The sequence below is a fragment of the Stylophora pistillata genome, chromosome 1 (genome assembly GCF_964205215.1).
Source record: "Stylophora pistillata chromosome 1, jaStyPist1.2, whole genome shotgun sequence".
NCBI classification, from domain to species: domain Eukaryota; kingdom Metazoa; phylum Cnidaria; class Anthozoa; order Scleractinia; family Pocilloporidae; genus Stylophora; species Stylophora pistillata.
In genome coordinates, this window is record NC_142519.1 from 47,512,111 (window position 1) to 47,526,612 (window position 14,502).

A 14,502-nucleotide genomic window follows, 5' to 3' on the forward strand; every position below is an offset into this window, starting at 1 on the left:
CTTATGCATATTTGTCCTTTTTTCCGTGCGTTCCATCCAGTACATAAGCTTTTACGTGCCTATCTCTATGCTTGCATCGCAAGTAAATACTGAGCTCAATATTAAAACAATAGTTTTGTGATAAACAAAACAGCACCCTTTTGAACTTTCTTTCCACAAACCTTTACAGTAAAATCTGGAACAGTGATTGTCTTACACTAAGTCCTAATCAGACCATATTTTCTGTCTTTGAGGCCTAATTTAGTTTCACATCATATTCCTCATAATGCTCGTTTACCAGTCTAACGAATCATACCTTAGTATGGAAATCAAACACCCATTTCTATTGACGACACAAATTACATTGGCTTATCTAATTCACGAGTTGGCTCACAGAGCCTTTGATTGTGGACTTGTTGACGATAGGGACCTGTCCAACAACAAGTTAAAGGATCTACCACCAAGAGTATTTGCTGGCATGCACGTTTCCGAACATGGCAGGATAACGCTGTGAGTTCTTTGTTTTTTGTTTTTTAATCTAAAATAAAAGTTATTCATCGCATTTGGATGTATCCTGTCAATTGAAAAACTCATGACAGGGGAGTTAACAAGGGTTCATTCTTGAATAGTTGGCAGTTCAGATAAAATTTGTGTTTGTGGCTCAAATGAAAACTCAGTAAATATAGGACGTGTGTGATTTAAGCTTTATTGAGAGTTCTGAAGGAACTTAAGGCTGCATGGAAGTTTACAAACGACTGAGATACTTGGCTCAGCTGGAAATTTAGATAGGCGCAAACTGCTTAATTTCTTTTATAAACTCAGTACTTCATATTGTGATCAAGGAAAAATATTCCGTGTCGAATCACTGTGGTACAAAAAAAAGACTCAAATTAAACGGATCCCCGTCGATCCTGATCTGAAAAATAATAAAGATCTCCGTCGATCCTGATCTGAACAATAATAAAGAAAACTCTACACGAGTAGCTCAGCAGCCCGTGAGTGTCAAAGAAATTCCTCGTGTGCCATTGGCATCGGCTCTATTCTAGCGGCTGTATTCAATTGTTCATCAGCGCTGTTACAACGGTTGCATTCAAGGTTTATCAGCTGTATTGACTTATAGCCTTCATCAGCGTTCTTGTAGTCGATGTCCTTCAAACGTTTCTCAGCGGTGTTGTATAGGTTGTCTTAGGAGCCTGTTCACGCGAGGACTTGCGTGACCCATGCCATCTCACCGATTTCTTTCAAACTTTCACAGTTTATGAGGGTCACCAGGTTATTCTAGAATCCAGAGTATCTCAGCATCCTGGCTTATCCGTGCGGGTATCAGAGTCCCCACATCAAATCCCTAAGGTGTACCAGACTTGTGGGGTACACTCTACTCTCTGTCGTCAAGTCCTTGTTTCTTGTTTACTGTTAACATTTACCACATCACAAACTTAGTACATTCTCTTATAAAAACCTTTTCCTCTAATCACCGTGTCTCCTATTTCACTTTCTAACAGACATGTCATGTCACGCAACTTCCGTTTAAGGGATAAAAGCTAAATTTAGCTCTTGTGGTTGCCCTAAGTGCACCTGTCTAATGCGTCCTATTCTAGTTGAAACATAATTTGCGGAATTCTCAACACATGGTGGTCATATGATAAAATGCTTATCGACTGAGTTTGGTCGGGGCAGACTGGAAAGCACTTGACTCTCGGTCATGGCGCGAGTATGTCGCGCATGACTTCAGGCAAAAATTTTCCCGTCCGGTCCTCCCATTCAGTTAATAAGTACAAATCTCAGCCCAACAGCCTTGCTGTGCTTCTTCATATGTTGGAAAGGGTCTTGTGTTGATAGCGTGGTGCTCTTGATGAAATGATTACTCAGTATTCCGAGATGTTACAGTCCTAAGCAAGAAATCAGATATGCTGATTTTACTGTATTTATAATAATAATAGTAATAATCATAATAATCATCATCATCATCATTATCATCATCATCATCATCTTTATTGAGGAAACTTTTTCATAACAGATAGGGTTTTCAAAAAGGACCTCGAAACTAAATATATATAGTAGAAACAAAAAAGCAATAAAATTGCAAAGGGATTAAAAGGATACCAAAAAATGCATAAAAGATTAAAAATAAGTATAAATAAAAATTAAATGTAAGTAGCTATATTAAAAACTTAAAAACATTACGTTTAAAACTATCGACATTCTTTGAGACTTTGATCGTCTGACTGAGGGAGTTAAAATCGGAAACGGCACGATATTGTGATCTTTGCTTCCCCCAAATTCTTTTGACACGTCAGTAATCTAAAATTGCCTCTGTTACGTGTATTATGCCTATGAATTACGTCTTGTCTAATCAAGTCCATATTGTGATTAATTAGGCCATTGATGCATTTGTGTACGTGAACACACCTTCTTTGAAATCGCCTTTTCTCTAGAGGCAGCCACTTGAGAACGGCTAATGCCTCAGTGGAGGATGAGTACAATGGTCTATTTAAAATAACTTTAGGGGCCTTATTTTGCAAAGTTTGCAAACTAGACATGAGGGTAATATTATGTTTATCGCCCAAAAAAAAAGATCAGGATATTGAAAAAGGGGCATAACAAGACCTTTATAGAAAAGTAAACGCGCCCTGAAAGGCAATAAATGCTTTATACGCTAAAGAAGCCCAAGCCTCCGAATGATTTTCCCACTTAGGTGTTCAATATGATCAGTCCATGTGAAACCCGAGGATATATGTATACCGAGGTATTTAAAGCTGCGAGCAGTACTTATACTATGATCTAAAATTGAAACAGACAAATCTACTCTGCTTTCGCATTTCCTATTACTACCGATTAGCATGCATTTAGTTTTGTCCAAATTTAAAGTCAGTTTGTGATCATGAAGCCATCTCGCCACACCTAGTAGATCGTTATTTAACTTATCACTCAACTCCTTTGAGGATGTACCATAGCTATAAATCACAGTATCGTCTGCATAAAGTGACGCGTAGCAGGAGTTAAGCACATTTGGCAAGTTATTTATGTAAATCACAAACAACAAAGGCCCTAAAATGCTACCCCGTGGCACCTTATGCGTGACTAGAAGTTCCTCAGATAACTCATTTCCACATGAGGTGCGGTGTTGTCTACCAGTTAAGTAAGAACGGAACCAGTGAAGAGCTGTTTCAGAAAGGCCGATCTCGGATAGCTTGCATTACATTATTTGATAGTCTACCGTGTCAAATGCCTTTGTTAAATCGATGAACACAGCCCCGCAAAGCTTTCCTTGCTCCATGTTTAAGAGCACCTCATAGGCAAATGAGGTCAAAGCTGTTGTAGTTGAGAGACCCTACCGGAAATCAAACTGCTTGTTGGACAATAAATTATTGGTAATCAAATACTGATACAGCTACAAGTGTACCGCTCTCCAATATCTTACCTAGTGTAAGGAGGATTGAGAAGGAGCGGTAGTTGGAAACGTTAGTCCTGTCACCTGACTTAAACAATGCCGTGACTTTCGCGCATCTCCACAAATTGGGAAATTGACTAGTGCGAATTCAAAGGTTCAAAAGTTTAACAACAGATGGTGCAATAGTGTGAGCTGAGATTTTAAGAAGTCTCGCGCTAATTTTGTCAAGACCAACGGCTTTCTTTGCCTTCAATGAAAAAAGCTGTTCAAGCACAAATGATTGATCCAATTCAGTCAAATCGAACTGGAAAAGCGGGTGTTTTGAAATGTAAATTAAATTCAAGAGGGAAGTCGATATTCTATTTTCTAGAATTCGACCAATGGAAGCAAAGAAGCTATTCATTGAAGAAGCAATGGATTGGGATGTTATATGCTGAAAACCATCAGATTGTAAATGCAAGTGTAATAGGCTAAGTATACTAATTTATGCGAATTATCTATGCACTTGCAACACTTGAATTTATGCAACTGCGGTGTAGCTGGAGGATTAATAGCGAATGATGCACAAGAGCACCTACTGTTTGTAAGAAATTGAAAAAAAAAACAAAAACAAAAACAATGCAAACTGATGGTGGGCTAGTCTGAGCCACGATTACCGTAAAGGTGAGGACATCACGAAGATTTATCCGTCCCTGGGTGTGATCGCACAGATGAAGAGAAGTATCGAAAGAAATAATGTCGTCTTCTGCGACAAACGTTTTGTGAAGGTGGGCGTAAGTCAACCGGAATCAAGTACATATAGTCACGCATTATTTGAAGTAATAAAGTTCGGCCCTTTATAATTGATACTCTGTGCTGACTGGCTAATAGGCATAGGGCAAATATTGGTCATTTATTTCTGGATACCAATAATGAGCAGCAACTGGACTTAAAGTCCCTATGACACCTCCTTTTTTGCATTAAATTATGAAAATAGAAGCATGTAGAGGGTGTCTGGTAAGATTTGTGGGTGATTGTGATGCGCCTTGGTTATTTTACGAGGCGATAAAAGTCCGAAGTTGTAGCGAACTGAGTCTCCCCGTATCTCTTTGGCCGCATGAAAGAGTACCGGTACCCAAATATAGTGAACTTAAAATGCCAGCAAAATGAGCTGTTTTCAAAGTAACCTGTATTAGATCAAACACTTCCGAAGTGGTTTTCGCCTCCTCGGGGCAGAATAGTTGAAGTATTTGACCTTTCGCAGTAGCAAATATAATTGTACCATGATGTAATATAGTTAGTACCACGTGATTATGTACGTAATCTCTATATCCCTTGTAAGTGTTGTATATCAGCGAGATCGAATAAATATGTAGTTGAGGTAACACGTCTCGATTTCTTTATCGTGGAAACCTTTTATTAGTCGTTAGAATACAACAACTGGCGACGAGGGTGTCAACGATTGGATCCATAGAATCCTATGACCAAGCCAAGGAGGATTGGCCATAGTATGCAGAGCGATTTGAGCAATTTGTGATCGCGAACGATCTTAAAGAAGAGAAAAGGATCATGTCCGTATTTTTGACGTCGGTCGGCAGCAAAGTATACAGCTTGTTGCGCGATTTGTTGGCACATAGGGAAACCTTCGGACTTCAAGTTGAGCGAGCTGAAGGAGACTCTGGCGGGACGTTACAACCCAAAACCAATTGTGATCGCGGAGGGATTCCACTTTCACAAGCGAGATCAACTTGAAGGGGAGAGCGTGGCTGACTACAGCGCAGCACTGAAGAAATATTCGCAGCGATGCCAATTCAACGCTTTCCTGGAAGAAGCGCTAAGAGACCGATTTGTTTGTGGCTTGCGTAGCAAGAACATTCAAAAGCATTTATTGGCCGAAGAAGATTTGACATGGAAAAAAGTGCTCGAAACTGCCATGGCGATGGAGTCTGCTGAGAAACAGGGAAACCAGTTCCGGAATGCGCCAGCGCCCCAAGCAAGTCCCACAACGCCTTGCCGCAAACTCGTACCGCAGAAAAGAAAAACAAACCATGTTTCCGATGCGGAGGAACGCACCAACCGCAAACGTGTCGACTTAAAGGTATGAAGTGCCGCCATTGTGATAAAAAGGGTCACATAGAAAAGGTATGCAAAAAGGAAGCCTAAGGAGGCACGTCACGCCGACGCCCTCAGGAAAAATACGCCAAACCAAACAAGCCAAGTGTTCATTACATGGGCGGCTAAGGACAAAGGGATGATGGGAGAGAACAAGTCAACTGGCACCCGTTATTTGTTATAGGACATACAGCGCCCGAACCAGCTATTCAAGTTCCTTTGAAAGTGAATGGGAAAGACATTCACTTCGAGCTCGACACTGGGGCATTTTTTAGCGTGATGCCGTTTGACAAGTTCAGAGCCTCATTTTCTGATGTCAGATTAACGCCCTCGAAGAACAAACTAAAGTCCGCGACTTGCACTGGCGAGGAATTAAAGATCGTGGGCCAAGTTGTGGTCAAGGTGACGTATGGAGAACGCACGTACAAACTCCCACTTCAGATTATTAGAGGAAGCGGTCCAAGTTTGTTTGGGTGGAATTAGCTCAAGCACGTCAAGTTAAATTGGTCGTCCATCAAGAGGATAGGTAATGAGCTGGACAGTGTTTTAGATAAACATAGCGGAGTTTTTAGTGGTAATCTAGGTGCGCTAAAAGGAGTTAAAGCTCAATCGCAGTACCAAAGTTTTTTAAGCCTAGATCAGCGCCGCACGCACTTAAAGACGCGATTGAAAATAAGTTACATCGCATGGCGGATATGGTAGTACTAGAGAAAGTTCGTTTTTCTAATTGAGAAGCACCAATTTTTCCTGTAGTAATACCAGACGGAGTCTCAGTGAGGCTTTGCAGAGATTATAAGGTAACCGTGAATTCTGTTTTAGAGGTAGATCAACACCCGTTACCTAATCCATAGGTTTTGGTTGTTACGCTTAGTGGGGGAGAAAAATTCACTAAGCTAGACCTATATGAGAACGATTCTTCGCAGTAAAGCACTATTTGAGCAATAGTGAAAATCAGACCTGAAAAAAAATTCAGGCCTGTACGGGATTCGAACCACTGACCTCTGCGATACTAGTGCAGCGCTCTACCAATTGAGCTAACAAGCCAACTGGGAGCAGGCCATCAAATTAATTCGATATAAACCCGTAGATGATAAATCAAACAACAACAAACATATGAAACATATGTGTGAACTGCGGTTATAAGACGTATATGAGAACGATTCTTCGCAGTAAAGCACTATTTGAGCAATAGTGAAAATCAGACCTGAAAAAAAAAAAAATTTCAGGCCTGTACGGGATTCGAACCACTGACCTCTGCGATACTAGTGCAGCGCTCTACCAATTGAGCTAACAAGCCAACTGGGAGCAGGCCATCAAATTAATTCGATATAAACCCGTAGATGATAAATCAAACAACAACAAACATATGAAACATATGTGTGAACTGCGGTTATAAGACGTATATGAGAACGATTCTTCGCAGTAAAGCACTATTTGAGCAATAGTGAAAATCAGACCTGAAAAAAAAAAAAAATTTCAGGCCTGTACGGGATTCGAACCACTGACCTCTGCGATACTAGTGCAGCGCTCTACCAATTGAGCTAACAAGCCAACTGGGAGCAGGCCATCAAATTAATTCCTGACCTGAAAAAAGAACGAAGAATCGTTCTCATATACGTCTTATAACCGCAGTTCACACATATGTTTCATATGTTTGTTGTTGTTTGATTTATCATCTACGGGTTTATATCGAATTAATTTGATGGCCTGCTCCCAGTTGGCTTGTTAGCTCAATTGGTAGAGCGCTGCACTAGTATCGCAGAGGTCAGTGGTTCGAATCCCGTACAGGCCTGAAATTTTTTTCAGGTCTGATTTTCACTATTGCTCAAATAGTGCTTTACTGCGAAGAATCGTTCTCATATACGTCTTATAACCGCAGTTCACACATATGTTTCATATGTTTGTTGTTGTAAGCTAGACCTGTCACTAAGTTAGACCTTATCAGCAGATTTTGCTAGACAAAAACTCGCCGAATATGTTACAATTAACACACACAAAGGTTTACTTCGCCCGACTCGATTGCCATTCGGCGTTTCCAGTGCTAGTGCCATTTTTCAGTCGAAAATCGAGCAAGTTTTGCAGGGTGTTCCTATGGTTGTTTATCGCGTAGACAATATTTTAGTTTCGGGTAAGTCGGATAGCGAGCACTTGAATAATCCTAGCGAGGTGTTGAAAAGGTTGGAAAGTGCAGTTACCTTCATGTTTGGTGGCCAAAAGACGATCAGGATATTTGAAGAATGGTTCAGAAGTGCGAAGAACGGCAGCTAGCAAGCAATAAGCCGCCAACAGCACCGTTACATGCGTGGGAATAGCCAAAAATGCTATGGCAGCGGATTCACGTAGATTTTGCCAGTCCGTTTATGGGAAAAATGTTTCTCGTGGTGGTAGATAGTCATTCTAAGGGGTTAGAGGTCAAGACGATGCCTACGTGACTAGCCCTACGACGATAGATAAACTGAGACATAAGTTCGCGAGGTTCGGGTTACCTTCACAACTACTTAGCGATAACGATCCGCAGTTCACTTCGAAGGAGTTTGCTGAGTTCATGCAACAGAACGGCATAAAGCACATACTAGTGAGTCCGTACCACCCTCGTTCGAATGGTCTTGCCGAGAGATTCGTTCAGACCTTTAAGAAGTATTTCAAGACTGTAGGCAGTGATTCGATCTCACGGAATTTGGAGAGATTTTTATTGAGTTATTGTACCACTCCGAGTAGCTTCATAGAGAGAACACCAGCTGGGTTATTTTTAAATCGACGCCCGCGAACCAGACTAGATTTGATGCAACCAGACTTCATACGTAAGTTTTCCGTGAGACAAGAAAAAGATGAGGTGAATTTCGATCGTTCGTCAAGAGACCGTGAAGTTTTAGTTGGAGAGGAGGTTTTGGTTGAGAATTTTCGAAGAGAACCGAAATGGCTAGAAGGAACCGTAGTAGAGCGAACCGGTCCCGTTTCGTTTGAGGTGCAAGTCGATGACAAAGTTTGGAAGTGACACACCGACCAGCTTAGCAAAAAGAGTTTCGAAAGTACGGTTCGTGCACCAGCCATTGTTATTGACGACACTTTCGAGCAACCACGCGATCTTGGGATTACACCCGCACCAGTAAGTCGCGAGACACCTCAAACTTCGGAAAAGAGGGAAAGAGAGGAAAAGGGGATTGGATATACTAGCGATCTAGAGCACGCAAACGTTGCGAGCACGACTGCACCAACTAGTCCTAGTTCGCCATCTGACACAAACCAACCACTTCAACAGCCTCGGTTCCAACGCTTGGGAGAAAGGCTCCAGTTCGTTTAGGTTTGGACGAGTGAATGCAGGAATGATAGTTTTCAGCTAACTGTGGGGGAATATAGTATTTGACCTATCGCACTTGCAAATATAATTGTACCATGACGTAATCTAGTTAGTACCACGTGAGTATGTACGTAATTTCTATATCCTTGTTACTCATGTCTAATATCAGCGAGATCGAATAAACATGTGGCTGAGATAACACGTCTCGATTTATCTATAGTGGAAACCTTTTATTAGTCGTTAAGAACACGACAGTAGTCAGGATAGAATGCAATGTTAGGAAGCAAAGCCTCAGCTGATTTCTGTCAGATCGTGTTACTTAGCCGTGGGAACAGCTGTTTCTTATTGGCCAGTTGCGGATGTTGTCAAAACAAGTAAAAGCAGTTTGTTATAAATTTCGTCTTTATTCATTCTTTACGGATAAACTCTTCGGCTAAAGGTGAAGGAATTGTTCAGAGACTCAAATTGAAACGGGCTTGAGAAGAAATTCCAGAGGAGATGATTGAGAAGTCATTTATAACATGCGGGATTTCGAACGCGTTCAACGGCACAGAAGATGATAATATTTACATCAATTTAAATTGCCCGAAATAGCGGAAGATATATAAACTAGAGGACTGATTACAGTTCGTAAATTCCCGCCCGAAAGATCCAAGACAATGGGCTGATTACAAAATTTATGTTTCTGCTTATTGTTAGTAGAGGGGACGCGTTTCGCGGCGCCAGTAGCTTCCAGATTACAATTCCTTTACCTCTCCTACACGTTCCACAGCGAAATACTGAACAATTTTCACCTGGCATTATGTCCACTGATTTGATTAATATTTTTAGCTCTATTTTGAAGGTAAGATGTCGCTCGATCACGGAGAAAATGCAAAAAACTTAAACGTTACGTGACTGTCAAAACAAGCCTACTGCGTCATTTTGGGCTTATGTGTGCAGGGTCATTGTCAGGTGACCTCGATAAAATCGAACAATATCCCATCCGATTGAAGTTTGCCGCGTATCCTAACCAGTCCTCTCTGCTAACTATTGTCCAACCATATCAAAGAAAATGGAAGGTGTTTGCTTCAAAACTTTGTAAGTCGTACATAAGAATTCGAGAACCCCGCGGCTTGAGAAGACAGCCTTTAACATGCGATTACTAACATGCGGTCACTAAAGTCGGCAAAAATCTATGTAACGTACCACTTTCCGCAGATTGGAGACCTTTCAAACGACTTGTTAACACTCTGTTCCTTTTCTATTTGTTTTTGATACGCTAATGGCTCGTTTGAGTTTGGCCCTTCTGCTTTGTCCTCTCTGTCCTCCATCTCACCGCTTTGAGTTCGAATTTCGAATTGAATCCCCACGTATTCCGAAATATAATTAAACTCCGAGTCATCAGAGAAGAGACTTTCGTCAGAAAAACAGGAAATATAGGACATAATGACACGAAACTATCATCGAATTAGCCAGGGAAATCACTAACTACAAAGCCCATTTGTTTACATGATAAGAACATATGCTTACTACTGTGACGTAATAGCGACCAGTCCCCTCTTGCTCGGCCAGACATTTTATCTACGGATTATAAAGCTTGTTAACAAATTCAAAAACGGTAAAATACTACTAATGTTGCTAAAAAATGTTCTAGAGTCATTAAAGTATCATAAGGACTTTAATCAGTCTGCTTATTCCATGAAAGAATGCAAATCCTATGCCAATCCAGTTAGACGCTGCTGAGCGTTAACATCCTTGGATCAGCTGTTCATGTAATGATTTGTACGAAGCATTCAAATGGACACAAAATAACCGTATTGAAGCTTTGTTTTGCTTTACAAAATCTGGATCAGCAGTAAGTTGTTCTCTGCTCGTCTTTACTCCCCTCAGTTTGTGTAACCTATGTAGTTTTTGTCATGCACTCTCTTTTCAGTATCCCAATGATACTAAAACCTTGATCGTTGAACTTCTCTTTCTGGTTTACCCTCTCTGACGTAAGGTCGCTTAGGAATACCTCTAGGTGAAATAGTTTAAGAATTTTCCAAACGTACGTCGTGCGAATGTATGATAAAGAGAAAGAGGCAGCCTCAGGTTCGAGATCAGGGACTCCGTCCTCACAAGTTTCGCAGTCGAAGATGTTTCATAAAGTTATGCCTCCGTTGTATTTAAGAAGTGAAAGAGAAAAATCGCATAGAATTGGAGACTATGGCAAGAGCCGAACTATTGCTTTATGGTCATTTCAGCTTTGAGGTGTGAAATCTCCGATTATGAAGTCGTCAGTTCTTTTCAAACATTCCATTGGAGAGGATTGGTTCAAAGTGATCGTCACTTTTTCTTACACCGAGGAAAAAGGCGGGGAACGACTGGCTTGTTCACAAACCTTTTGGCATCCGCACTCTACTACTCGTAAATACATTGACCCGGCAACAAGACAGTGGGAGTTAAAATTCATGGAGGAAGGGCGGTTGTTAAATTGACGATGACCTCTTTACAGTGTCTAATCACTCATTTGCGGGGTCACGAAGAACAAAGGATGAGGGAAAAAGGGATAAGCGGAAGCAGACTTGTCCACTTCTTGCAGGACGACATAAAAGTCTGTGCTGTTGCAAAAACTCAGCGAGGTCTTGAATTATTTGTAAATGTAATTCTTCTATCAAAGAATTTTATCCTGACCAATCGCATCACGAATCCTTTTTTTTTATTAAAAAGAAACCTTCCGTCAAACCTAATCAAGCAGCTTTATTTAATGTATCTCTTCGATTAAGCGCCCGAGCGATCATTTAACATTTCGGCTGAAAGGAGGGGCGCTCATCGGAGCGAGGGCGCTTAAAACGCTATATTTTCCCAATAGGTGTCATTTGGATTCCTAAGCTTATCAAACGATGCCCATCTCATGATCTGATGTGATAATTTCTTGTTGACAGATATTTATCCCATAATCAGTTAAAGAACATACTACCAGAGGTTTTCAGCAGCCTTGGAGGTCTCTACAGTCTGTACGTACCAACCAACATAATCTTTATTTGTCCTAAGCTTCATCTAGTGAACAGTGCACATCTAACGATCTGATGTGATAATTTCTTGTTGACAGGTATTTATCTCATAATCAGTTGGAGAACATACCACCAGAAGTTTTCAGAAGCATTAGAGGTCTCTACAGTCTGTACGTACCAACCAACATTATTTTTATTTGTTACTACATTTACTCGAGGGAGTCGAGGATCCGAAACAGTCTTGCACAGAATTCCGAATTCCACTACTCGAAAATGAAAAATATACAATCCGTGGAGAAAAAAAAAGGCGAGCAATAAAACACTATAAAATTCTTCACGGAGAAAAGTTATTTGTAAATAATCAATCAATTACATTGTCCAGGAACAGGCTTGGTATCCATGATTGACTTCATCATTCGAAACTGTTAACATTCTTTCATTTTTAGGAGTTTCTCGATGTAATTGTTTTGTACTCTTCTCAAGTAGTGCTTCGTTTGTGCTCTTTCATTCTAAATTCACTTATATATGTCTTGTTAAAATTGAGAAAAATGGCAATTTAAACACCCCTTTCAATTTTCCATGCAGTGAGGCAATCAGTGGGGGGAGGGGGGAAGCTCAAAAATTCCCCTTTAAAGGTTGCAGTCCAATGACTTTAATTTGGGCCGGAGATTACTGGAAATATCGAAGATTGTCTGGTTCTCGTCTTCCTTTGAGTGACCGATGAAACTTCATGGAGGAATACCGCGTCAAGAAATTACGATAATGTACATGTTTATTTACAAATGATCACTGTTGAGACAGCTTCGTGTAAATTAGCCGATTCTGACATGTAAGAAATGACATAGAAGTATAGCAGTGTATCGTCAGGATTCAGGACTGCTCAAATTCCCATCAAAGAAGAAACGGCACTCGGAATCCGAATGATTTTCACACGATTTGAGTTATATGTTTGAAGTTAGGTCAGGTAGTCATACATGGGAGCCAATCAATTCCTTTTAAAAGAGGACATCCAGAAGCGATAACTCTCTTCGAGAATTTTCCAATAAGATAAAGCTGTACTTTCCATTTGTGTGAAACTCTTGTGGTTGAGAGATTAGGTGTAAACATCGCCAATATATGCAATATCTGATATTTGAACTTCGTTCATGAATTGTCCCTATCAATTATAGAGGCTGGCTCGCAGAGATCTTTACACATTTTGCAACTAGAATATTACAAACAATTAGGTGAATAGTTCCAGCAACGGAACCGGCAGAGAAACTCAGGTAAACGTGTTCCCTGTTTTACCCTACAGAAAAAAATGATCGAAACTGTACTAAGATAAATAATAATTTGTGGCAAATCCATCAGTTTTAAAACAAAGTTCAAGTCTGTTACTTTCTTTAAAGTCGACTTTTGAATTTTTGTTGGAGACGATGCCGCTAGGACGCCCGCTTAAAGTTCAGTCATTGCGTGGTTCAAAATGTAAAGTGTTGTTTCAATTGTTGGCACTAGCTCCAGGACTTTTTTGATTTCGTAGGAACCTTTTCTTCTCTAATTGCATCGTTGACTTAAGTTGCAAATTAGTCACTTTACTCTCTTAGAATTTGTTGCGCTCCTTCGCTGAAGTAGAATCGCATTTGAGTTGAGTAAATTTTCACAACGGTGGCAAGAGTCACAGGCATTCCAAATGCTCTCACTGCAGAAGGAGCCTTTGAGTTCCAATCAGAGTTCATATTTGTGTGCCTGACGAAATGACAACACTCATTCCATCGTCACAGTTACTTGGCATATTCAATCCCCATAATACCGAGGTGTTGAGAATAACTTTCAGGTAAAGGTCTTCGCCATTCCTAGCATTCATTGCTTGTGCTCTTCGATTCTTCAAATTAACCTTCGCAGTAAATCTAGGGAAACGACCGATCATTTTCCTGTTTAAAACTTTTAAAATGGGCTAGATTCTTGATAAAAACTTGGGGCAAAAATTTCAGCGTTTACATGTACCTGAGGCACATATTACGAGCATTAAGTCTCCCCAGAAACTGTAGAAACTGTTGAGACTTACGATAAATACTAGGCGATGACTTTTAGCTTTGACCAAGTTGAAGCGATACAGGTAATTATTGTGTTGTAAAAATATTCACAATCACTTTGCGTCAACGCGCGGTGCCTTTTCATTTTGGAAATGATTCGCTTGGATAAGATTTTTACCTTTCTAGACTGATTTTTCGCCCTTCCACCTTTCTGATTTTCGGTGCCTTAAACAACAACGGGTGTCCGTAATCAAAATATGAAAACATTTGTTTATTTCATATACTTGTAGTTTTATCAACAAGTTACCTCTCGTGAACAGAATAACGCCCGTTTAGCTCATATAATAGTGATGTTTACAAAGGGAGTGGAAATCGAAGAAATTGTAAATTGTTTGCTGCGCCAAGACTCCACAAAGATTAAATAGGCGATTGATTGACGGCGCTGAAAATATTTAGACCGTCCAACATGATCGGTTCATTTACAATTTATCTTGAATTAAGTCTTTATTGATAGCAAGTGATTGTAGATCTCTATTACATGTCTTTAGTACGTTTGCTTGTACCTGTTGTTGCAACTGCTACTTTAATTTCCCAAAAAGCTCTATTTGCTTTACACGAAAGCATTTTCAATGAAACCCACTTTTTTATAACTCAGTCATTTGAAACTTTTACAGGCACATGTATGTTTACCCGAAGTATATTCCACTATCTCGAATGTGCATTGCATTAGTTTATGGAAATAATCAACTACTCTTC

General features: G+C 40.2%; 1 protein-coding gene across 1 annotated transcript in view; it reads left to right on the forward strand.

The window, feature by feature from the left end:
• The first annotated feature begins 411 nt into the window (after window positions 1-411).
• LOC148742828 (uncharacterized) overlaps window positions 412-14,502 on the forward strand; it is a 77,357-nt gene continuing 63,266 nt past the window's right edge. Inside the window, exons 1-2 of the mRNA XM_088748725.1 lie at window positions 412-489; window positions 11,833-11,904. Of these exons, the coding sequence (XP_088604851.1) occupies window positions 458-489; window positions 11,833-11,904 (104 nt within the window). The 5' untranslated portion in view covers window positions 412-457. The remainder of the gene's footprint in view (window positions 490-11,832; window positions 11,905-14,502) is intronic.